Source organism: Chaetura pelagica, unplaced genomic scaffold (genome assembly GCF_000747805.2).
Source record: "Chaetura pelagica isolate M959 unplaced genomic scaffold, ChaPel_1.0 scaffold2, whole genome shotgun sequence".
Lineage (NCBI taxonomy): Eukaryota > Metazoa > Chordata > Aves > Apodiformes > Apodidae > Chaetura > Chaetura pelagica.
In genome coordinates, this window is record NW_009952796.1 from 1,765,044 (window position 1) to 1,792,543 (window position 27,500).

Here is a 27,500-nt window from a genome sequence, read left to right on the forward strand (position 1 = left end):
CCTCAAACAAGCTTCTTAGTATGAAAGAGCACTCACTTTGGTGGAAGGAAAAAATAGAGAAAAGAGATGTATTCTTTCCTAATGCAATGCCATCTCTTCACTCATTCAACTTCTTCTCTTTCTAGGTATTCTATGAGAGCTGTTTAGACAATCTAAAACCTAAAACCAGTTAACCTGAATTAATGTATTTTCTATGTACACAGTAGCCATCACACTCAACTACAGTGACAACTTTTATGGAGAAGCAATCCCCCAGTCTAAGCTGAGGGACAAGGAGAGAGGCTGAAAAGCTTTCTGACATGTATATTATACTTTTCAGCACAAGGTTGAATATAAAAATCTCTTTTACATTCCCTTGCTAACAAATGCCTGTCTTCCTATCTATTTGTAAAATGGGAATAAAAATCCTCAGTCTCTTCAGAAGCCTATTGGAAAACTGAATTAGTACGTATTTGTAAAAATAATAAAGATGCCAGTAGACAAATACTAAGAATTAATATAATTCGATACTGCATGTATCCCATCTTGACATGAAATACATTAATTCCTGTTCTCTCTTATTTTACTAATCTGGATTAACCTAAGAGCATAGTGTTTCTTTGTCAGAAGAATAAAGAAGACCTCCATACAGATCCAAATTAAAACCGACAAAAATCCAGCATGTATGCATGAACATGCATGTGCTAATATATCATACACATATTTGTGTATGTCCATCTGTAAGTACATGCAGACACAAAAATAAATGTTTAGAAATAATAGCACAGTGAGGAAAAACTGTCAAATGTCAGGAATCACTATGGGATACAGACTCTTTGTGCCACCCTTGTTGTAAGAAAGAGGGTAGTATGCAACAATGCTGTATTATGGGGACCTCACAGAAGAAATGGTGACTAATGACTGGCTCCCTCTCAACCTCCTTTTTCTTTCCCTTTCTGTTTTTACAGAGAAACTTGTTTCTCCTTAGATAGCCAGTTAACTAGCCCAAAGACAACTGCTTGGATGTTACAGAATGAGAAGCACTTTACTAGGAAAAAGTAGGTAAAAGTCACACTTAAAACACCACTAGGACACAGCATTAGCTACATGGAGGAAAAATATTTTAATTCTAAAAAGTGTTTTAAGAATTCAGATAAATAATTAAAGATTTTTAATATTCAGTTTCAGATCTATTTCCAAACTACACAGAACACTCCCAAATTTTAGTCAGTAGGACTTATCTTTAACTGTAATGGAAACCAAGAAAAAAAACAAAAGCACTTTTATGACCACTATATGTAAGAAAGACCATCTCTAGTTTTATTCCCAGCTAAAGAGAGAAAAAGAAAAGTGATTTGATTCCCTCTACATTTCAGCCTCAGCAAGATCTTATGACATGCTGAATTTTTCCCTTATTAAGTTTTTTGTTGTTTGTTTGTTTGTTTTTTTATCTGGAAACATAATGAATAAGTAACAGGGTGACAGAACTTTGCTGGAGGCTCACAAAGTTCATTGCAAACAGAGAAACTTCAAAGCTTTCTCAGCTGTGCAAAGTATTGAGTAAAGTGCTTTATGATCAGCAGGCCAACTTCCATAATCTAGATGCTTCAAGTGTAAAAAATATAGAATGAAATTACCAAAAGAGCCCAAAACAAACAAACAAAATAAATAATAAAAAACACCCCCCCCCAAACCGCCAACTCCCTCCCCCCAAACAATAACCAACCCCCAAAAAACCCAAACAAAAAAAATAAACCTATAGAAGCAAAGTAACACAAAAATTGATCCAATTCCTAATACTTGCATCTATCTGGAAAATGGTTCAAAAGGCAAAATTCTTGGTGTGATTTTTCAAATGTCTTCAGTGTGTTTTCACTAGGAATTTAAATTTTATTTAAATTTGGTTTTTTTAATTCTACAGATATTTTATTGTAGAATTCCTTCAACACAAGAATCTAATTTATCACATAAAGGATGCTTACTCTAATTAGAGCACCGAACATTCTAGTTCAGATACAGGGAATGGATAAAAAACCTAAACAAATATGATAATATAAAAATTGCATACTCCATCTAAACTGCATCTTTTTTTATGTACAATTGAAATTGGTTCAAAATAGGTTTATGTGACAGTAGGTAATAATTTTAAATTGCTAGTAAATTACACAGTAGGCAATTTTCCCCATTTTCCTATATTCTTCTGTTTTTCAGAAGTACAATCAAGCTGTAGTTTTCCAGTGTGAAACCTGCTCTATCACAGATTTCTTCCAAGAGATCCTAAGTGCCACCTGGACCTCATGCTAAGGTTTTGGAAAGACCTGGAGTAAGACCTTTACGATGAGGTTAATTGCCAGCCTATAGTTGATCAACAGGCCATTTCAAGCAATTGCACAGTTCTCCCTTTCTCATCTGGCTCTCCCCAAGTAGGCAAAAACATCCGTGTTCTTTTAGACAACTAAAACAGAAATTTTGATCTTCCTGCCTGTTTCATGCAGCACCAGAAGACAGAAAGCAATCTAAGAACTGACAAATAAAGGTATCCTATGTCTGGAGCAAGGAAAAAGCATAGCTGTGACTCTGGGCCAACTGCCTAGCCTCAAAAGGATAGGGTGCAGGGACAAAGGGAAGGAGGCAATCAGAAGAAAAAAGACATTGCCTTCTGGGAGTCTCCAGTTTTATGAGTAGGGACTCACATTAAGGCTCAATTTAAAGGAACCTTGAGGCATTCCTTTATGATGTGTGGAGTTAGGTTGAGCCCCAGCTGGCTGCAATTTAGGAAAGCAAGCAGAGATGTGGGCAGCTCTGTGCTTCCCATTGCCAGAGTCTGAAGATGCAACCTTTTAGCAATAGACTTACTTCTCTCTTCTCTTGCCACCCAAAACAGCCACCCAAAACCAGGGATACAACTCACTGAAAGATCTGCTGATCAGACTGGGAGAGGGGAATAAAAGAAGAAAGTAGAACTAATGAAAATGACAATCAGTTCAATACTGCAGAGGTTAGAGAATTATTGTTTCATTAGAACAAATCCCAGTTTTCCACACAAGCACTTTTGCAGTCCTACCGTTATATCCCCTTGAAATCATCTTTCTGGACAAAAGGAACTGGAACAGACAATTAACACAGCTTGCCACTGACACTCTTTAATTAGCTAGGTCATTGATGAGAGATGTAGAAGAGCTCTTTCCCCCTCCCTATGCTATCCTGCCCTCTCCTTAAACTACCTCTAGAAGAGATATAGTCACAATTTTTCTTTAAGAACTGTCCATTAACACTCCCCATCCCACCTCTGTTGCCTTCTTTGCAATTATTTTGTTTAAAACATTTCCTGTTCTTCATCAAAATTGGAGATTTTATTATTATGAAGTTACAGAGATATTATGCAAATGTTTAAGAATTTAGATTTTTTTAATTATTTTTTAAATGAAAAAAAAACAGAATTATGACAGAAGATTATGTTTTTCCTATGTGACCTTTCATTTATTTTTCTTAATTTTTAAATTCTGGTTTTAGTATTCTACCTTTACAAGAAATGACAGAAGAGAATGTAAGAGAAGAAAAGTTTTTTAAAAAACAGAAGATTTAGGGAAAAAGAATCTCATTGGATTTTAGTCTAAATTTATAGGGAATAAAATTTTAGAAAGAAAGAAAAAAAAAATAACTGGGGGAAAAAAGGTGTGGAGGGAGATAAATAAGAAAGACAGCTAATGTCTCAGAAATATTTGAATTTTATAGTAAAGAAAATCCTCTCAAAACAAGTTTTATGGCATGACTCTATTGTGACATTAAGCATCATGGAAAACTAAACTTGTCTCACAGGGAAATTCTAGCATACTCAGGTTTGGTTTTTCTTCCTAAATAATTCTGGCATGAGTTTGCTTTCTTTACTGAACATTCACTCATGTAAAGAGGCGTGTTGGCTTCAGTGATCAACTTGCACAAGTAAATGTTTTCAGACGTGAATATATGTTGTATGATGTGGCTTGTATTTCTTTGCATAATTAGATCAGTGATTTTCTGATGTGGTTCAATATCCAGTCTCAGAGGTGTTGCTACCTAAACTAGCAGTGGCAGAAATCCTCTGGCTGCAGGACACTATCCTCTTCAGATGTTGAACGGACATCAACAGCTACAAAGACGTAGGTTCATTTCTTGCTGCTGAGAACTATCCCAAGCACATAGGCAGAGGTATACAGCATCCTGAACACAACAAGGGACCAGCAAGATCATGGAACAGATCATCCTGAAAAATCTGCTAAGGCACATAGAAAATTAGGAGGTGATTGGTGACATTCAACATGGCTTCTCTAAGGGCAAATCATGCCTGACCAATTTGGTGGCCTTCTATGACAAGGCTACAGAGATGGTGGATAACGGCAGAGAAACTGACATCATCTACCTGGATTTGTGCAAGGTATTTGACACCATCCCACATGACATCCTGGTCTCCAAACTGACAAGACATAGATTTGACAGATGGACCACTCAGTGGATAAGTAATTGGCTGGATGGCTGCACCCAGAGAGTTGTGGTCAATGGTTCAGTGTCCCAGCGGAGTGGTGTTCCTCAAGGGTGAGTACTAGGACCAGTGCTGTTCAGCATCTTTGTTTACGACGTGGACAGTGGGACTGAGTGCAGCCTCAGCAAGTTTGCTGACAATACCAAGCTGTGTGGAGTAGTTGACACCCTAGAAAGAGCGAACGCCATCCAGAGGGACCTTGACAGGCTGGAGAGGTGAGCCAATGCCAACCTCATGAAGTTCAACAAAGCCAAGTGCAGGGTCCTGCACCTGGGTTGGTGCAAACCCAGGCAGAAATACAGGCTGGGGGGAAAAGGGCTAGAGAGCAGTCCTGAAGAGAAGGACCTAGGAGTAGTACTAGACGAGAAGCTTGACATGATTTGCCAGTGTGCGCTCACAGCCCAGAGAGCCAATTGTGTCCTGGGCTGCATCAAAAGAAGTGTGGCCAGAGGGACCAGGGAGACGATTCTCCAATCTGCTCTGCTCTGGTGAGATCACACCTGGAGCACTGTGTACAGTTCTGGAGCCCTCAGCACAGGAAAGACATGGAGCTGTTGAAGAGGGTCCAGAGAAGGGGCATGAAGGTGGTCAAAGGGCTGGAGCACCTCTGCTATGAAGACAGGCTGAGAGAGTTGGGGCTGTTCAGCCTGGAGAAAAGAAGGTTAAAGGGAGATGTTATAGTGTTCTTCCAGTATCTGAAGGGGGCCTACAGGAAATCTGGGGAGGGGCATTTCACCAGATAGGGTAGTGACAGGACAAGGGGTAATGGTTTTAAACTGGAAGAGGGTAGCTTTAGGTTAGACATCAGGAAGAAATTCTTCACCATGAGGGTAGGAAGGCACTGGAATAGGTTGCCTAGGGAGGTTGTGGAAGCCCACTCCTTGGAGGTGCTTAAGGCCAGGCTGGATGAGGCTTTGTCCAGCCTGGTCTAGTGTGAGGTGTCCCTGCTCATAGCAGGGAGGTTGGAACCTGATAATCTTTAAGTCCCTTCCAACCTTAACCATTCAATGATTCTATGATAAACGGTGGGTGAGTAAGAGTCCAAGGCAAAATCTGTCTGACATCTTTCCCAGGTAGATATTCCTATGTTGTGCATGTCAGACAGCCTATAAAGGAACAACATATTCCAGAAATTATGACACAGAAAAGTGGCACTTCACTTCTTAGGCTAATATTTTTTTCAGAGTATCTTCCTTTTTAGGTCTTTCATAGGGAATGTATATCAGTTCTCTGAGGGTCTTTTCTATAGGTAAGTCAGCACCAAGTTAAAGGTTTGGAATCCAAAACACAAGTAACCACACAGAGAAAACTGCAATGTGCTACAGAATCACCATCCACAAGCTTCATACTTCTTGTGATTACTTGGGAATTCAGTCCTTTCCTGTGCTTTGGAGGTGATGACTGAGCCTCCACCTTCCTGCTTCCCATCTAATCAGCAGCCTGTTTCTCTCCGTTATCTCTCTTTGCACCTATTTTTTCAACATGATCTATCTTCTTCCTTCCTGTATACGGGACTTCACATTCTCTTCCCAACAAAGGCTTCTGTGGTCAAACGCAAGGAACAAATAGATTTATCTGGAGTACAAGCTAGTACCAGTAGTGATTGCAACTTTCTTTTCTGTAAGCTTACCATCACTTACTACAAAGCAATCCTAAATTAATGGGGTCCTTCATATGCCACAACATCAGAAATAGCACTCAGTGAAAATAAAAATATATAACCAAGAACTCCGTACAGAAGATTTTCTACCAGATTTTTGCAGTTTTACATCCACTGTATCCTTTCAATCACTTACCTAATTAATTTAATTCTAAAACAATATGCTCTTTAGAACTGGTTGGCATCCTCAAATTAATGTAAATCTCTCGCTAGTATATAATTTTTAATAACTTCTACCAAAACAGTTTAGGATGAGACAAACAAAATGATTTATTTTCTTTTGGAAAAAACCCCAGAAAACTCAAAAAAATTTACCTGTACCTCTGCAGTATGAAATTTGTCACTAATCATTTTAAACTATGCCCTTTTATGCTTCTTCCATCTCTTTTACCTTTCTATGCAGTTCTTTGATGTAACAAAGACAGTTTCAGGCAAGATTTCATTTCATCTGGAAAAAAAAGCTTTAAGTCTTGAGGCAAAAAGCAGTGTATTTAAAATTTATATACTCCATAATGCCTTTGTTCTGAACTTGAACATCCTGAAAAACTTCTCTTTCTTTTGCCTTCCGACTCTGAAGATCATTTGTTCTCATGGTTTCAGCTTCTTATTATGCAACAGTGACTTTAACTGGTGGTTCCAGCATTTAAGTACATGCACAGTCATGGCTGACCCTTTCTGATCAATTGCCAATCCATACAGGTTTGACTGATAAAAGAGCCAATTAGATTTAAGCAAATTAAGGGACATCACCAATGTCAACCACTTATTAAACTGAATGCTGAATTCCATGCATACAAAACACTAATGCACCAAGTGCCATTAAGAGTTGAAATCCTAACCCCATTAGTAACTCCAGACCACTACAGGGTAAGGGTCAAAAGAAAGTTTCATATTTATGGATTAACATTTGGATTCAGTTTTTATTTTTTTTATTCTTTCCAAGAACTCTTGAACCTGCACTGCTGTTTTAGTCAAGAGCTTAGATAAAATATATTCCTTATTTCCAAGATTATATTTTTTTAAGTGTTGACTTTAAGCATGGCCAATAAGCTTGTTGAGAAATTAAGATACAACTCAATCAGGTAGCACGGAAGATTTGGTGTGGTTTATATTATGTGCAATACATTTAATTTAAAAATTAAATGAGAAATGCATATTGGAAGAAAATGTGTATCATAATTGAAAAACAGTGATCTACAGTAACTTCAAAATAAAATTCTCCTTTGTCCTCTATCACACTCCCTCTTACACAATCTTCCACCAAGGTCCATTAAATACTCCCCACAATACAAATTTTTGAAACAGCATTCTTCGTTATCCTTGAAAAGGGAACGCTACATTTTAATACTCATTAAAAGGCTGTGATTTTGTGTGTAATGAGACCTCTTCAGTCTTTGATCAAGCAAAAGTTCTCTCCAAGTGAAATCTTGGGCACTCAAATAAAAAAAAAATCCTTCTGATTTCAGTAGGCTCTAGATTTCCTTTAATGATTTAGAAAGATTTGTAAGTGAAGGCACTAAACACAAGCCAGTGTAAAATTGCCATTATAATTTAGCATGTAATGGAATTCTATATGACATTCAAAGAGTCATTTTAACAAACATCATAGAAAAGCAAACATATGTTGTCCTAGACATACCCCTGTGTGTCTGTCTGTGTGTACAAATATAGTGAGAACATAGTGTGTGTGAGACTACTTCTCTCATATGCACTGCTTCATTTATTATTCATTTCACTACAGATCACAGTCCACTGGACAATAGTATGGAAGATGTCTTTAATAACTCTCACTGCTAATTTAATTCTACTTAAACACACGTATCCTAGTGAATGCCACATGCTTTTCAGCATGATTTTATGTGTAAATCAGGATAATATGTTTTCAGATCATTAACTAAAAGGAAGCATGAAGTAAAACCTATTTAATCAATGAGGTATTGCTTTTAAACTACCACAAGGTCATAAAAAAGATAATTTCAAAGCTATAAGTTTTCTAATTGTAATCAACAACAATCTAATGATGAAAGAAAGTGTATCTTAATGGCTGTCATAAACTTGTGCACATCCTTGCCTATCTTTAAAGATCCTTTACCTTCTCATTTGGTAAATTTTCACTACCAGATTTTCTTATTTCTACACACAAAATTGAAATGTGACAGTGGGATTAGAAATGTTAGTGTCTTACTGCTCACTCTGAAAGTAGCAGTAAAACTCAGATCCGGTTTTATTACTATATAACAATGTATATTTATTAATATTATGATTTGGCAATTGAATTGGAAAAGTATAAAATGTGCTGGGAATTTAACTTTTCTATTTTACTCAGTAAACTGTCATACAAACTCTGCATTTTATCTATTCACTTTTCAGAATTCTTTCTGTTGTTTTGGCTCCAAAGCAATGCATGTGTTTGCAAGCAAAATGTTCCAAGAGTAACTGTGGTTTTGAGCTGTAAGGTTAATGGGGGATTATTTAATATTTTTTTTTTACTTTCAAATTATATATATTTCACTCTACACTTTTCCTTCTCATCAGCTACACCTATACATCTCTCAAGATCAAGTTTTGTTGGGCTCTCACTTTAGAATTAAAAATTGCCTTAAATTAATTGTTTCCACTGACATTTATTCAACAAAAGCTAATTCACTATGACCTCCATGAAAAAAAGAATGCAAAAGGAACACATTTATACATCAGTTACAAATTTAAGCTTTCACTAAAAAAAAAATAATAAATACATATTTAGCCAGTGTTCAGGGAGTATTTGCTCAAATCTCGTATTTCAAATTTTTATTAAGATAATATCAAAAAGTGATTTAGAGCCCAAATCACTGTAGATCAGCACATTGCAATTGACTTCCTTACAGCTACACCAGTATGAGGATTCTGGCTCAACATACTACCAGTGGTTTATATTACTATTATTAAACAAATTCTCCAAGTCTACCTCGTGACTGCTCTTTGTCAGCACTTAACGACTTTTATTCTAAAACAGATTACAAATTGCTGTGATTCTATATTCTTAGATTAGATTAGCCATCCATGATAGGATACAACACCATTCACTGAAAAAAGTTTAAGTATATAATGCATTTCTCACCTACATAATACGTTAGCTGTACAACTACCCGTTTTCGTTCTCTAGTTCTTAAATTGAGCAATGTGACAAATTAGAAGCTAAAAAGAACAATTTTGTTAGTGAGAACTACCAATGCAAACATATTCGTCTGAACTTCCAGTCCTCAGTTGCAATAATAAAGAACATTTTGTTCAGCAGAGTATTTGTGTAATTGTTACATGCACAGAAAAGGCACTTATTCTTACTTACCTCCTGGAGGCATGACTATTGTTATAGCATCACTTATCAAGCTGCCCTGGCTGTTGGAAGCCTTCACTTGCACCGTGTAGTTAGAAAATGGAATCAGTCCTTTAATAGGTACCCATACATTGGATTCCTTGCTGTTGCATAGCATCCGAGTATCATTTACAATAGAATAATTTGCATTAGCTGTTATGAAGAAAAAAAAAAGAAAAAAAAAAAAAAAAGAGGGGGGAAGGGAAGAAGAACAAACGTTAGATCTTGCATCTGCTACAACTCACTGTCTTTAGGAACCAAGTAATTTCCATTCAAATGATAAGACACCATTGATACCAATAACACTGGAAGATGGCCTATCTGGAAGAAAAAATATTATTCACAATTTTCTCCTCTTTTCACCATCATTTAGTGGTACTTTTAAAACCTCAAAACTAAATGAACCAACCATGCAGTTGGAAAGCTGAGTGCTGGCTGCAGACAAGCCAGTTTTCAGAAATTATTCATTTTTAGAACAGTTCTGTGGTAACTGCTAATTCAAGCCATTAAGGTTGATCTTTACGCCTGTGAAAGACTGGTAGCACTTCTGGAATTCACCAGAAAAAATACTTACTTTATGAGTTTATAAGCTCACTCCACTGCATACGTAAGAATTAGTCCTATGCAGTAAGAAACACATACTTTCCAGCATGGCCTGCAGTCCTCTCATCGATAATATAAGGATTTGAAGTATTTGCTTTATCAGCTGAAATTATCAGAGGACACCACAACAACCTACATGTCCTTTACAACCTGTTTAAGATCTCAAATTCAAGATAAGACAATATTCTAACCTAGAAAAATAATGAAATAAACCTTTCAAAAATACCTGATGAGTAAGACTGGAAAATAGATTTTTTAAAAATGGTATGTCAAGTAAAGATTTCTTTTTTTTCAGTCAGTGAAGATTTCACTCACATATCTGAGAAAAGCTGATCTCATTTAAAGATTATCCAATATTTTGAACATATGAAGTGCTATATAAATTATTAATATTATTACTACTATCCATCATGCCATGGAGAGGTCTCATGTTGAAGTTGATGGAAATTCTGCGTTACAAACAACAGCAGAATCACAGAAGTCCACAACCACAGGTATAAGAATGAGACTAAATAGAATATAGACATTTAAAAGATATTAAATTCATTAAGGTATTTTGACAGGCTGAAGATGAATACTCACTTCTGAGTCCTCTACAAAATCTAAATAAGATAGAATTTTTAAAACCCTAGAAACTTTCTCTTAATTAATTTCAGTGAAACTCATTGGGTTTACTCAATTTTATGTAAGTTTTAAATGAACTGCTAGAACAGACATGTTACTACAACTTAAGGTAGTTTTTTAAATATTCCATGCTTCTCTGACGTGTACGAACATGTGAATATGCAGTATGTTCCAGTCACACTTTCATTACACTTCACCCTGAATGAGTGATCTGGACTTCCTTCTAATTTTGGGATTCCTATAAGCAGTCTGTGATACACTTACAATACAACCCCAAGCCATTCCATTATTTTGATATCCATAGAGCTGCACAAAGGGTGTTTTTCATTATTATGCTGGTAATACATGGCAAATTTGCTTTCTGAGGTTTTGAGGAGGCAGAGTTTTACACAAGCCTTTGTATAAATGTCCCTTGTAGCCTAGCTCCTCATTGCTCAAATTCTACCTGGAATATACCATGCCATAGCACCAGACTCCCCAGACAGACCGCAATCGTGCAATGCAAAACAACTTCATGAAACCTGATGGATTCATTTTGGATTTCACTGAGATTTACATTAGCCTGAGAGACACCTTTTTAGAAACAGCAACGGAGACAAAGCTTCTTATGCAAGAACAAACACGCTTTAGACATTCCATGTACAGACATATCAGTTCCTCAGAAGTAATTTTGTCTGAGATTACTCTTATGTACCCAAGCTACTCAGCCATTTCTGTCATTATCTATCAGAGTTTTTCTGTGCACCATCCAGCAGCCTGCAACTTGCTATTTGCAAGGCCCAACAAACAGTAGGTGAATGTTATACGCACCTATTGTTTCATTAACAACAATAAAGCCCTTAAAAGTGGTCAACTGACATATACATTCCTAAGATCATAGTAACATGAAACACCCAAGGACTTGGCTGGTTGTGAAAAGAGATGTATTTTAGAAATGTTTTACCTGTAATGTGTAGGAAAGCTTAACAATCCAGTCTTGACAGGTTACGGTACATAGGATAGATTCCAACTTCAAGCAGAAAGGTAGGATCTCTAACAGCAATTTATGTGACTGGCTCCTGAGAAAACTCAGCTTTTTCTATCTACAGTACAGTTTTAACATGGTAATATTTTTATCCTCATCCACTGGAGCCCAGAATGAAAGCACATACTTCTTCTGCAGATACTTCTATTCCACTATTAAACTTTCTTCCAAAGGCTAACTCTACTATAATTTTTCAAAATACATCTTTGTATAACAGAGAAGGAATTAAAGGATAAGACTCCATTCCAAGTTGCCTGGATAACAACATTAATATACAGTAATTATACAATTAGTTGTAACATTAAATTCTGGTTATAGCAGAGTGATTACTCGGCAATTATAAGAAGTATATAATTACTCAATAATTAGAAGAAGTATGTAATTACATAAGCATTTTATTCAGCTAAAAACGAACTTGCAAATTTACAATGAGTCAGACAACATAGCAGTTGAAAATTTCTCACTGCCTTTAATAAAAAGCTGAGGAGCACCTTCAAGTTTCCTAACCTAAATTTTACAGAGAAAAAAGGTCTTTAATTGCAGTTGCCAGCCCAGTTACTGCTACTGGCAAGTAAAATATTAGAACAACATTTTTTAAATGCAGGTCTTGTTGGGGATGACTTGCAATATGCAGCTTTGCCACTTCTCAATGCTTAAATTTTGCTTTCAGTGGGCTGGAAAACACAGGCCCATAGGTTCAGCCTGAAAAGTGATACAGCGATAACCCTGTCCTATCACTCGGTGCCATTGCTGTTCCAGTGTGGACCCAATTTGTGAGTATAAGTGGATGAAGCCTCTCTGTTTCCATTTTTCATTTGTGTTTTTCCTTTCCATTCTGCCGACAGGTCCTACTGTAGGCTACCAGCAAGTCTGCCACAGACCTAAATAGCAGGTGCATCAGGCATTGGTAAAGTCCTAAGAGACACTGTTTTACTTCAGAAAAGTGGTTTCTACCAGAATACTTCCTTATTCCTGTACACTTCTACCTCATAGTCATGAATAGTCAGCAGTGCTCCAACAGGCAAGATCCCCTAAAAACACAGCTAACACAAACAAACTAAGGAGGGAGACAACAAACTCCTAAAACCGGCTCACCATGTCCTTCAACAGGCATGCAAGTACCCTTACCAGAAGACAAATTCAGATGGAAGGGGGCTCAGAGCCACCATCTCCTACAACCTCTCAAAAAAGACTGAATTCTTCACAGACATGAAAGGCATCGCCATGCTCCTTAATCTTTCCACATTTTTGCATTGTGTTGGTTTTGTTCTTTTACTAGCTTTCCTGTTCATAAGGCTCTCCATATTTCCCCCACTATTTCTGAGGGACTTCTTCAACTAAGTCTGGTATTTAAGAAAAAGCTGTGCTGTATCAGGTTTATTCCCAATTTATACCAGATTAAAGTATCTCGGTTTTTCAGGAAAACATTATTCAAATGAAGAAATTAGGGCTACAGGATATCCATATACATAAAAACTATGTACACAAGTGAAATAATAAAACATGCTTACATTTAAAAGATAGCCAAATACATATTTAATTCAAAATAATTGTTTGAAAGTGATAAGCTTCACATAGCACTCTAGCTGGTAAGGATTTGCGTTTGAAGGTTCCTTGCTTCTGCGTGGACACTTTGCAGTGGGCTCCTGAGCAGACATGCACTCCTGTTACTGAGTACCTCTGTAAATAGGTGAATAAAACTCCAGTGGGTTGCTGGTGCGTAAATTACTGCTGTCTTGGGTCCATCATCCTATGGGGTTCACTAGATTGAAATAACATAAATGGGTATCCTTTTCCATTCTTGTTATAATCATTGTCACAAGAATTTTAATGCCTCATATATTCCGTAATTTTTTTCTGTGTGCTGTACTGCTCTGACCTTTTCAATATTCTGTAATTTGACTGGCTGGCCATTTCAACTTCTCTCCTTTTTACAGCCTTATTAACTTGTGGGGAAGAGGTGAAATGGACAGCCAATCAGAATACATAATATTGCAAAGGTCACAGTAGTACAGTATAGTATCAGCAGACACAGAATACTGTATATTAGTCATTAGCGTTCTGATATCTTATTCATGTGACAAAGGTTGTAATGAGCACAGGAAATGGTACAACATGAAACCATTCTCATGACAAAGACTGCAATGGAAAAAAAGAAATAATACAAACTGAACACATTCATCTCACATTTTAAAATTGCTTTTTTTTCCTAGACATTGCCACATTTAAAGGTACTGTTCCCAACTGAACCAAAACTAACACTTTTAAGGAAAAAGGTAATTGAAATGTTTCCTGTCTATGTACCAAATAGTAAAAACTCATGTTCATATGCATGGCCAATCTTTTCCAAATTACCAAATGGGTTTATTACTACTATTGATCTGTGATTATAAAAACAGTAAGTTTAAAAATAACCAGTCTAATGTGTTGGAATCACAAAAACACTCACTCAGCTATGCTGCTGACTTCAGGAAGCAAGGAGGCCATGCTAGCGGAGAACTTTACTGGGAGCTCATATATTTTTCATTCCCTAACCATCAAGAGCTTGCTGTCATTATACAGGACATATGAGTCGAAAATTCCCTTCCTTATTCATATTCTTCATATTCTTTTAGGACTTCAACAACTGAACTGCGTTTGTAAAACAGAACATTTCTTCCTCTTCTATTTCTGTGTCCTAGAAATTGTCTGACTTCTAATCTTACCCCCAGATTTGTCTGAATTTAAGTCATATATTACAGGAACATAATTGGTGAAATGCAAAGAGATTTCCACCTAAAAGGTACTTAGGCCTGAAACACACACAAATATTTTATTTCAAGATTGCTATTTCAAGATGACAGAAGGCTTTAATCACAAAAGTTCACCATATATTATGGGCTACTGCATAGCAAAAGGTATTTTGGGGGAGAGTTTAAGGCTTTGTGTCATGCTCTGAAAAATGATTACAAGTCTATATGCTGTTACCATTATGTACATCCAGGTTCTGATAACCTCTGCATTAGAGAGCACATTGCTCCACAATATGCATACAGATAGAAGCACAACTAAGCCCACTGTAGAAGACTACTCAAAGAATAAAGGTAGCAAAAATCCAGGTCAATGAACAGTTCATACAAGGATCTAAAGAATGATACAAAAATCACTCTTACTTAGCACAAAAACTTACACCTATTTTTATGCCTGCTTTATATGTGTGTAAGCATACAGAGGTTAAGCATCTTATCTTTGGCTGCAGAATTAGTCAGAACAGCAAAACAAAAATTGAACAAGAACTCACTTCTTCCCCCCTTTCCCCATCTTTCCATTTGTCTTGTTCATCCTCACTGAGCATGAGTCCCTGTCTCTGACTCTCTGGCACCAAGTCTTTCTAGGGGAAATTTTGTGAATACAAATGCCACTTCTTAGGTAAGCACATTCTTTTGTCCATTAGTTTTGCCCGTTCTTCAGCCTCATTACGTTCTGCACAAGCTACTGTTCTCCTCCAAGCTAAGATTTTTCTTCTCTACCTCTCTCCCTCACTGTTTCTAGTTTAGTATTCAGAATAAAAAAACCCCACGACTTTCCATTAGTTCATTTGTTCCAATTAAAATCAGCCAAAAATCTTTCCCTTACATTATTGGTGACTCTCTTTTCCTAAGAACCGTAATAATGATCTGGTTTCCAAATGTCATCCCAATCGTTACACTGATCTTATGAAGGGGTTTCTATGCATTCATCCCATATTCCTCTTTTCAGCAAAGCTGGGGGGGGAGGGGTGTTTAGCATGTTTTGCAGTGAGGCCTTTCTTTGTGGTTTGGGTTTCTGTTTTGTTGGTTATTTTTTCAGATGAGTACACTGATAGCTTTGCTCCTCTATCTCCTGAACCACTATTTGTTCCCCTGGTTCTGAGTGGATAGACACATTGCTCCCAAGGACATATCAAGGTCTTGGTCCATCAGACCAAGCCCAAACTTAAAATCTTTCTCATCACAGGAAACCTTCATTCTCATAGTTGCTGAATGAGGCAAGACGGATAACGTTAAAGCACTGTCGCAAACTTGTAAAACTATAAATCCAAAATACTCTTTTTTCTGTAATTAATGAACCATTCCAATTACCTGCTTTGAAAAACCTTAGCTTTTTCCTTTTTCCCAGGTAACTAAAGCAGTCTTTAGTTTTAAGACTCAAAACCAAACCAAAACAAAATATTTAAAGAACAAGGTACAAGATGAAGCCCTTATAGGCTCAAAGACGTAGTTTCTGACTGTACTACTTGAATTGTTTCTTTTACAGCTCAGTTCCCTTCACTTTCAAACAGGCAATGGTGCCTTCTATGACTTTTCACACACTTAAATTTGGTACAGCTACCTTAAACTGTCTTGAGATGTACAGAATGCTGAACATATGCTGAACATTCTGTCTGTTACTCTGAGCTGGTCCCCAGTACAGGCTGGGCACTGATGCTGGGAAGCTGCTTTCCTGCATTGAAAAAGACGCAGAGGTCATGGTTGACAAGCTGAAAATGAGCTAGCGATGAGTCCTTGGGAAAAAGAAGGCAAACAGCCTCGTGAGCTGCATTAGGAGGAACACCATCAAGCAGGTCAAGGGAAGGTATTCCACCTCTCAATTCAGAAGCCCTGGTAAAAAATATCTGGACTGCTTGTACCGTTCAGGGCTCTCCAGTACAAGCCAGAAATGGACTTAATGGAGTGGAGTCCACGCAAAGACCATTAAGGGCTTGAAGCATCTGTCACACAAAGGAAGTCTGAGACAACTGAGATTGATTAGCCTCAAGAACAGAAGGCCTGGAGGTGGGAGGATCTTATAAATGTGTATAAATATTTGATGTGAAGGCATAAAGAAGCCAGACACTTCTCAGCAGTGTTTAGCAACAGAACTAGAAACAATCGGCACATACAAAAAACACAAGAAGTTCTATTTAAACCTAAGAAAAAATCCTTTTTTACTACAAGTTTGGCCAAGCACTGGAACAGGTTGCCCAGAGAGGCTGTGGAGTTTCCATCCTTGATAATATTTAAAAACGAATTGGACACTGTCCTGGGCAATGTGCTCCAACTGACCCTGCTAAGAGAAGGAGGTTTGGACTAGGTGATGTCTAGAGGTGCTCTCTGACCTCAGCTGTTCTATGATTATATGAACATTTGCAGAACACTTCAAGAACCCTAAGGCAAAGCAGGGCTAATCATTTCAATGAAAGCATGTTCCTGTCAGTAGAAATAAGTGATCATTAATGTTACAAACACAAAGGAATGTGCATTTATATGCTCATTAATTCTACATACTGAAATATGAATAAAGCCCACAGCTTGATGAGGGAGCTAATACAAGAAAGTTAGCACAGACCCCATGGATAGTTAATGACTGCAGCTGACATTAGGCTCTGTCATGATGGCAGGCAGAGAAGAATGTTTAGTGTGTGGTCTGATCTACCCTCTTGAGCTTCCAGTTCAGTGCCGTGGGGCTTTCAACTTAAAAACTCTGTATTTATAGATGAAACTGTCAGGACAAAACTTTTTTATTCAAATTACTGTTTTATGTTTTCTCATTACTCTTTCATAAACATATGACCAATGAGTCTTGCAACTGAGTGTGTTGCATTTAGACTTTCCAGTTAAAACAGTGCATTCAGTACAGTATTAGGTCTCTACTGTAGGTATAACCATCTAGATTGTGACTCAGTTTGCTGCAACAGCACCAAGGGGCAACAGTCCTGGACCCCCCTGCACACCGTACTAAGTGTTGTAGGGGCACGTTAAAGGAACTCAGTCCATGACCTAAAGAAATCATAAAATAGGGTAAGGCCACCCAACTCTGGAAAGCGTTCCATGGATAGAACCAACTTATGTGGATTACACACAGGCTTCCAGTGTTCAGGTGCTCTTATCCCAACATGAACAGGAGAAAGTGTTCCAGCACATTTTAGTACTTCAAGAGGCATAATAATACATTGCATATAAATGACCATAACGTACCAAATAGCAAAAATGTCTTCTGTACTTGTGATGATATCCTGATGATAGAGCATTTAGTAATTTATGTAATCAATTTTGTTTGTTTTAGAAACAAATGATGAGACTTTTTATAAAGTTTATTTTAAAACAAACAAACAAACAGAAAGCGTTAGATTTAAAACCTTCATGTCTGCTTTTCCATGGTTAGAACTTTCTTTCTTTAGCTGCAGCAGTACATAAATGGAGATTATCACAGTATCTGGTTTCTGAATCTATGCCCATAATTCATGGATGCCAATAAGAATTTTCCATTCTCCAGGGACACCATCAGAAGGAGACTAGCTAAACACACAGGGCAGAACTGGGAGTCTCAAATCCATAATCAAATATCTAGATTGATTGTGTCACTTGCACTTGTATTGATTTCAATTGGAGCAGCGGACCCAAGGGAATAATAAAAATGTGGAATAAAACTGATTTATGAGAAAAAAATAAATCCTTTTGTGAGTGGTAATGAATTGGTACTATTTAACCCTTTCAATCACAAAGGAGAACACTATTTTTTCTGAATGCTGAGTTAGCTGAAAGAAGTCATATAAAAACTGCCAATACTGTCAAATGCCATTACACTTAGTTGTAATACTTTGGAAAGAATGAAGCTCTAAACTTGATCCAGGATTTTTATTTCACGTAAGACGTTCTTTTGGCTTTTCCAGTTGCCTTACATGACGCATCATAAGTGATGCTCTAGTAGATTGAAAGAATGACAGAACCACTCAGGTGACTATTTGCTATACTTACTTATAGAGTAGCTCCCTCTAGCCTGTTTGGGGCAAAAACATGTGGAGTAACATAAACAGGCACATCAGCTGCACATAAAAGGATGACCTATCATAGTACCTTGACTTTTCTGGCATAATGCTAGAAAGTTACATAGTCAATCTAATTAGATTGTCCTTGTACAGTACAAAAAAAAACACTTCACCAAAGCTTATCAAACTTCAATTTTTATCATGCTTTCTCTAAGGAAATAGATTGGTTTTACTTTAGTGTCTAAAGAGAAGCATTTGTGTTTGAAGTCAATATATACAAGTTTCCAAACAGAATTTAATCTGCAGAAGCTCTAGGGAGAGTATATATATTTTTGTTTGCAACATGTATTTGCATCATTGACACTAATTTTGTGTCCAATGTCATAAGTTGCATTTTTGCTTTTAGGATTTACTATAGATATCTAAGCACTGCCAAGGTAGTCTCCTCAACCTTCATGTGATTTAAAAACTCTGGAAGATATTCATTAACTAAAAGATTGTTTTAATAGGAGAACTGATTGACAAATTCCTTTTTACTAAGTAGTATTTACCAGTGCCATCTCCAGAAGACTGCTGTTATTCCCTAGACTATTCCGAGGTAGGAGAAGTGGTCACTAGGCATTTCAGCCTGTAAGAACTGATACGTTCCTCACAGAAAAGGGGTTCAGTCCTATGTATCTGCTTTATAACATGAAAGCAAATAAATTACACTGTACAAAATAGAAACAGACCAGTGTACATGTGACAAAAACATAACTATGTGAAGAGACGCAGAAGATCAATTAATACACTGTCTGCAGTCTTATGCTAGAGTCTTCACCAAAGAAGTATTCCAATGTAGAGAAAGAATGCTTCCATTTTGCTTTCCTCTGAGACATCTACCAAGGAATAGAAAAGCATGTCTTGTGCTGAAGGAAACCGTGCTAGTAGATGGTGTATTGTGAAGCTGTTCAAAATTTACCGAAGCTTGACTAAACATTATCATAGCATCATAGAATTGTTTGGCTTGCAAGGGACCTTAAAGACCACCAAGTTCCAATCCCCCTGCATGGGCAGGGACACCTCCCACTAGATCAGGTTGTACAGAGCCCCATCCAGAGTGGCCTTGAACACTTCCAGGGATGGGGCTTCCACAGCTTCCCTCACCACCCTCACACTAAAGAATTTCCTCCTAATATCTAACCTAAATCTCCCCTCCTCCAGATTTAATCCATTACCCTTTGTCTTTTCATTACAAACCCTTGTAAAAAGTCCCTCCCCAACTTTCCTGTAGGCCTCCTTCAGATACTGGAAGACCACTACAAGGACTCCTCAGAGCCTTTTCTTCTCCCAGCTAAACAGCCCCAACTCTCTCTCGGTGAAGCTGTGTTCACTGTCACCAATCACCCCTTTGTTTTCCATGTGCCTTAGCAGAGCCTTCAGGAGGATCTGCTGCATGATCTTGCCAGGCACAGAGGTGAGACTGACTGGTGTATAATTCCTTGGGTCTTCCTTTTTTCTCTTCTTAACCAATAATAATAATCCTAAAGTGCATGCAAAACGATGAGTTTTCTAGCCATGCAAATACAGCTTTAAATGGCAAATATCCAGTGCCAAAATATCCTAAATCCTGCTCTAGCAAACAGATTAAACATGTCTATTTGAAAATCACACATTTCCCTTTCTCCTCCCCCCCCCACCCCGACATTTTTAGGACTACTGAATTTTATTAGTCCATAGCTAAAAACAAGGAGATAGAAGAAATGGGGGAGGAAGGAGATGAAATATGAAAAATCTCCTTAATGGCTAACTTGGGTAAGCAGGTAAGGGCTCCCACAGAAGCATTCTACTTCAGCAGTGGGGAAGGTGTGGAATAAATTTTCCCATACTTAATACATAACTGTCTGACCCTGGCACAGGAATACAAGATATTATAAACAGCTTTGGTAAGTGATTAAATGCAGGAAGAAAACAGTCCTGATATTTACCTACTATGGAAAAAGCTGATCTTTGCTACAGGTTTCTTGAATATTCAGCTACATAAGAGGAAAAGCTTACTAACTACTCACAATAGTAAAAAATAAGCAAGATTTGTCTTAAAATAAATATGTTTTAATTACATATATGGAATGACAATACTTCCATTTATGTAAAATATTTTTTATTGTAAATATTAATGCACTTCCAAAGGTCTATCTATTGTCAGGCATTTCATATTCAGTTGCAGCAACTGTAAATGCATATCTATACTTAGATATTTGTATTTTGAGGTAATTATGCAAACAACTGTGTCTAAAAGAGATTCACTATGAAAATTGGTCTAAATTGTCTGTTGGCTATGTCTTTGTCATTTCTGAAATGTTTAATTCTGAAAAATCTATGTGTTCTTTTTAAATTGTCAGATCTAAATGTAAAACAACTACCACCTTCTGCATGTTTAAAGATAACATCCCACAGAATTTTCATTCTCCATTCTCAAGCCTTCAACACAAGACAGGCTAGGAACTTCATGGGGCTTTAGCATTCTTCTCCCCATTTCTGTTGGCGTCTGCAGGTGGCTTGTCTTCCCCCAGAAAACATTGCTTTTTTGCATCAGCTTGATTCTTAACATTTTGTATGTGGATACTGATTGGAGAGTGTACTGAAAGCACTGTGCCCAAGCAAGATTATAAGTAGAACCTTTTAAAAAAAGCCCAAATCACAGTTCTACTGTTTCCTTCTACTAGTATATATCTAGTATATAAATATATATATTTATATTTATATAGTAAACATTAAACTGAAAATACTAGACTAACAAAATTCTAATGAATATATACAAAACTCAACTTGTTTATAGATTTAGCTTTCCCCTTCTTTTTACCAGAAAATACTCTGTTCTGCTGTCAAAATTCTCCAGTTTGTCAAGAGAATGAGTAGGCTGCAAGGAAGCTTTCTGATACAATACCTTCAAATAAAAAGAGTTACCAGATGAATAATTTTCTCTTACAAAAATACCAGATAAACTACATTGCTGAAAAGCAAGAACCTTGGATGATATATCACCACATTACAAAAAGTTTAACATGACTAACTAACTAACTAACTAGATAGATAGATAAATGCAAAACACCAAAACAAAAGCAAGTCAAACTGAAAATAACATACATCGAGCAACAAAATGTTCTGAGAATAACCATGCAACTTTGTGTTGGCAAACTCCCTAAGGATATAGTAAACATTAAACTGAAAATACTAGACTAACAAAATTCTAATGAATATATACAAAACTCAACTTGTTTATAGATTTAGCTTTCCCCTTCTTTTTACCAGAAAATACTCTGTTCTGCTGTCAAAATTCTCCAGTTTGTCAAGAGAATGAGTAGGCTGCAAGGAAGCTTTCTGATACAATACCTTCAAATAAAAAGAGTTACCAGATGAATAATTTTCTCTTACAAAAATACCAGATAAACTACATTGCTGAAAAGCAAGAACCTTGGATGATATATCACCACATTACAAAAAGTTTAACATGACTAACTAACTAACTAACTAGATAGATAGATAAATGCAAAACACCAAAACAAAAGCAAGTCAAACTGAAAATAACATACATCGAGCAACAAAATGTTCTGAGAATAACCATGCAACTTTGTGTTGGCAAACTCCCTAAGGACATATAGTTAATTAAGAATTCTCTTTATGTCAAACTTCCATTCAAATGCATCACAACATCCAAGGGACTACAGGTTTGGATTCATTTTGTGCTAATGCAGTCATCTGACACAGGTAGGAAGATAAGCATTTCCTCTGACTCTCTTCTCTGGAAAAAAAAGTAATACCTGATTCTTTCTGTACTAGAACTTAATTTCAGATATCCAGATGCAATTAAAAATGACCCTGTACTTTATCTGTACTACCCTGAGGGTAAACAGGGTTGAATGAGGAAACAACTTGAGGGAAATAAGCCTGTTTCTGTCACCTTTATTTCCTCCTTGAGTCCTCAGAGAATTGGAAGTGCATCAGATAACAACATGAACTTTAACTTCTTTTAAAGAGAGAAAAGCTGTTTGTGATCTGTTAATATTAGTATTTCATGCCTTAGACTAACCAATTGCAAACAGATTTCTTCTGAAGATTTCTTCCAAGGAGGCACCTGGACTTAACTTGAAGCAAAGCAACTTGTCTTTGCTGGAAAACATGTTGCCTCAAAACAACTAAGCGTTGCAGAATTGGGACAGAGCACTCAATTTCTAAAATCATATTTGAATGCCATTTGCAGTTTGCCAGAAACAAATACTCTTCTGTAAAACACACCTGGAATGGTGAAAACAGACTCAATAGAGGTCCTTCTGGTATTTTAACAAATACTTTAAAAGAGACAGATTGTCACAAAAATAAACACTTGAATTAGAAAATGAAGGCTAAATGATACAGATATTTCTCTTGCATATATTGTTAAAGCATGGTAAAACTATGGGAAAATCCACTATCACATCCTGCGCTATTGGCTGAAAATACAAACTATCTCCTGCTGGTCTACATTTCACACTTGCAATTCCACAATGACCTTTTTAATCAGTTTATGATATTTCTTTTTCTTCTAATTTGGCTATTGATACATGTTGACTTGGCACATAGTATTTACCAAGACCTTGACATGCTAGTATATAAAAATGAGTAACATCCAGAGCATCAGAACTAAACAGCAATGAAAAATCAGGACATGCATTAAGAAAGAGTTATATTGGATTAAAAGGTTAGGAATTTCAAGAAGTCTATACAATTAGAACATTCTCTCTTGCTTTTATGTATTAGAATGTAGTCTTTACTGCCTCAATGTTGTTTCCACTGTAAGAGGATATTCCCCATCACTAGAAAAACCCCACAGCAACTTTGAGTCTTTAACAATATTTTTAAGATTACCTGGCCCCATTAGAAAGCCTTCTAGAATTACATACAACCTAAGAAATAACCAGTAAGATCTCAGGTTCATTTTAATTCTTATGAAGCATGCATACATGTAAAAATAGCTGAATGGAAAGTTATCTGATATCTTAAACAAATATGATGAATGGCAGACCCATTTGATGGGAAAACAGTGTACACAAAATATTTAGACAGTCAAACAGAGACATACATATGTGAAATTTGAAAGATTTAGAAAAGGACAGAAGAGAAGCTAAGCCATGGACATCTATCCAATACTCAGTATTAGATCAGGAGGTGTCTCTAATGTGTTGGAATAACAAGTTCAGGACAGAGAAAGTGTTAAGTTACATGTTACATTTTCCATGTCATCAACCTGATATCTCACCATACCATATGCTATAGTAAGGAATTGATAAGATAACAACACATCAAGCAGACTTTCACAATATACATTAGAGATGGCAGTGTAAAAATATAGAAATACAACATACATTAGAAAAAAATTATTTGCTCTCATCATCATATCCTTTACCCTGTCCAGGGGCTGTAGAAGAATTTCCCTGTTTCAAAAAGTAAGTCATGAGTCCATCCCCCAGAGGCATAACATCTCTTTAAAAAAAGAGAAAGGAAGGGAACTCAAAAATTTCATGGAGATATGTTAGGTTTGAAAGCAGACCTTTCAGGTCCCATGTAGTTAAGTAACAGTTGAAAAAGATAATGATATACTGAATGCAACTCCGTGATCAAACACAATAACTCCCACATTATCAAATTATAGATAGCTCTGTAATATGCCCTCACAAGCTTCAATATTTATTCAGGCTTCTTTACCTTCAAGTCTCTCTAATTCTACTTCATTTAGAAACAGATATCTAAGTAAATAAATACTACAGTTTTATAGAACAATTGCCAAAAACTGTGACTTTTAATTATTTTTTTTTTTCATAATACTTCTTATATCTGATGGAGAGTTATGAAATGGTTCTTGGCATTATGCAATTGAGTATCCCTACTTTCATATAAAAATAGGCCACAGCTGAAACATTACATGTCAAATACAGCTCGCTCATGGCAAGCTGTAGGCAATCCAGGAGATTCCTGGAGTGCATTGAGGATAACTTCTGAAACCAGGTAAGAGATAGCCCTATCAAAGGGGATGTCACACTGAACCTGATTGTCACCAATGCAGGAGAGCTAATAGGTAACGTCAAGATTGGAGGCAGCCTGGACTGCAGTGGTCATGCACTGCTGGAGTTCACAGTCCTGAGGGACATGGATCAGGCAAAGAGTCAAGTCAGGACTTTTGAATTTAGGAAAGCAAACTTCCAGGTCTTCAAGGAGATAGCCAATAGGATCCCAATGGAAACTGCTCTCAGAGACAAGGGAGCAGAATAGAGCTGGCAGATCTTTAAGGACACTTTCCATAGAGCACATGAGGTCTCGATCATCAAGTGTAAGAACTCAGGAAAGGAAGGCAGGAGACTGGCACGGCTGAGTTGAGACCTGCTGGTCAAACTAAAGGGCACGAAGGAAATGCATGGGCAGTGCAGGGACAGGCATCCTGGTAGAAGTATAGGAACATTGCCTGGTTGTGTAGGGATGGGGCCAGGAAGGCTAAGGCACAGCTGAAGCTGATCTTAGCAAGGGATATAAAGAGTAGTAAGAAAGGCTTCTACAAGTATGCCGGAAAAGGAAGGTCAAAGAAAGCATAAGCGCCCTGAAGACCGAGACAGGCAAAGTGGTAACAACAGATGGAGAGAAGGCTGAGGTATTCAACCTCATATTCAGCCTCAGTCTTCTCTGTCAACTTCTCTTCCCACACCTCTCGAGCTGAAAAACCACAAGGCTGAGACAGGGGGAGCAAAGTCCCCTTCCACTGTAAGAGAATATCAAGTTTGTGACCAAGTGAGGAACCTGAATATATATGTAAGCCTAAGGGGGCCTGATGAAATGCATCCCAGAGTCCTGAAGGAACTGGCTGATATACTTGCTAAGACACTCACCGTGATTTTTGAAAAGTCATGGCACTCAGGTGAAGTCCTTGGTGGACTAGAAAAAGGGAAACATTGTATCCATTTTTTAAAAGGTTAGACAGAAGGACTCTAGGACCTACTGACCTGTCAGCCTCATCTCTGTGCCTGGAAAAATCCTCCTAGTAGCCATGCTAACACACATGGAGGATAGGGAGGTAATTAGAGACAGCCAGCATGGCTTCACAAAGAGTAGGTCCTGCCTGACCAACCTAGTATTGTTCTATGATGGAGCGACTACATCAGTGTACAAGCACAGAGCTACAGACATCATCTATCTGTACTTCTGTAAAGCCTTTTACTCAGTCCCCCCAAACACCCTTCTCTCAAAATTGGAGAGATGTGGATTTGACGGGTGGACTGATCAGTAGATGAAGAATTGGTTGTATGGTTGCATCCAGAGGGTTGTATTGAATGGCTGAAAGTCCAGGTGGAAATACGTGACAAGACGTGCTCCTCAGCATTCCCTGTTGTGACCAGTACTGTTTAACATCCTAATCGATGACACAGACAGTGGTATCAAGTGCAACCTCAGCAAGTTTGCATACACCAAGCTGCACTGTGTGGCTGACAAACCTGAGGGCTGAGATGCCATCCAGAGGGACCTGGATAAGCTTGAGAAAAGGCCACGCATCAACCTCGTGAAGTTCCATGTGCAAGGTCCTCCACCTGGGTTGAGGCAATCCCTAATGCACACTGGGGGAGCTCTCATCATCATATCCTTTACCCTGTCCAGGGGCTGTAGAAGAATTTCCCTGTTTCAAAAAGTAAGTCATGAGTCCATCCCCCAGAGGCATAACATCTCTTTAAAAAAAGAGAAGGGAAAGGAACTCAAAAATTTCATGGAGATATGTTAGGTTTGAAAGCAGACCTTTCAGGTCCCATGTAGTTAAGTAACAGTTGAAAAAGATAATGATATACTGAATGCAACTCCGTGATCAAACACAATAACTCCCACATTATCAAATTATAGATAGCTCTGTAATATGCCCTCACAAGCTTCAATATTTATTCAGGCTTCTTTACCTTCAAGTCTCTCTAATTCTACTTCATTTAGAAACAGATATCTAAGTAAATAAATACTACAGTTTTATAGAACAATTGCCAAAAACTGTGACTTTTAATTATTTTTTTTTTTCATAATACTTCTTATATCTGATGGAGAGTTATGAAATGGTTCTTGGCATTATGCAATTGAGTATCCCTACTTTCATATAAAAATAGGCCACAGCTGAAACATTACATGTCAAATACAGCTCGCTCATGGCAAGCTGTAGGCAATCCAGGAGATTCCTGGAGTGCATTGAGGATAACTTCTGAAACCAGGTAAGAGATAGCCCTATCAAAGGGGATGTCACACTGAACCTGATTGTCACCAATGCAGGAGAGCTAATAGGTAACGTCAAGATTGGAGGCAGCCTGGACTGCAGTGGTCATGCACTGCTGGAGTTCACAGTCCTGAGGGACATGGATCAGGCAAAGAGTCAAGTCAGGACTTTTGAATTTAGGAAAGCAAACTTCCAGGTCTTCAAGGAGATAGCCAATAGGATCCCAATGGAAACTGCTCTCAGAGACAAGGGAGCAGAATAGAGCTGGCAGATCTTTAAGGACACTTTCCATAGAGCACATGAGGTCTCGATCACCAAGTGTAAGAACTCAGGAAAGGAAGGCAGGAGACTGGCACGGCTGAGTTGAGACCTGCTGGTCAAACTAAAGGGCACGAAGGAAATGCATGGGCAGTGCAGGGACAGGCATCCTGGTAGAAGTATAGGAACATTGCCTGGTTGTGTAGGGATGGGGCCAGGAAGGCTAAGGCACAGCTGAAGCTGATCTTAGCAAGGGATATAAAGAGTAGTAAGAAAGGCTTCTACAAGTATGCCGGAAAAGGAAGGTCAAAGAAAGCATAAGCGCCCTGAAGACCGAGACAGGCAAAGTGGTAACAACAGATGGAGAGAAGGCTGAGGTATTCAACCTCATATTCAGCCTCAGTCTTCTCTGTCAACTTCTCTTCCCACACCTCTCGAGCTGAAAAACCACAAGGCTGAGACAG

At 37.6% G+C, this 27,500-nt stretch overlaps 1 protein-coding gene across 1 annotated transcript in view; it reads right to left on the bottom strand.

The window, feature by feature from the left end:
* Window positions 1-27,500, bottom strand: part of USH2A (Usher syndrome 2A (autosomal recessive, mild)) — a 393,962-nt gene that overhangs the window by 153,567 nt on the left and 212,895 nt on the right. The window contains exon 37 of the mRNA XM_009994736.1: window positions 9,487-9,666. Coding sequence (XP_009993038.1) covers window positions 9,487-9,666 — 180 coding nt within the window. The remainder of the gene's footprint in view (window positions 1-9,486; window positions 9,667-27,500) is intronic.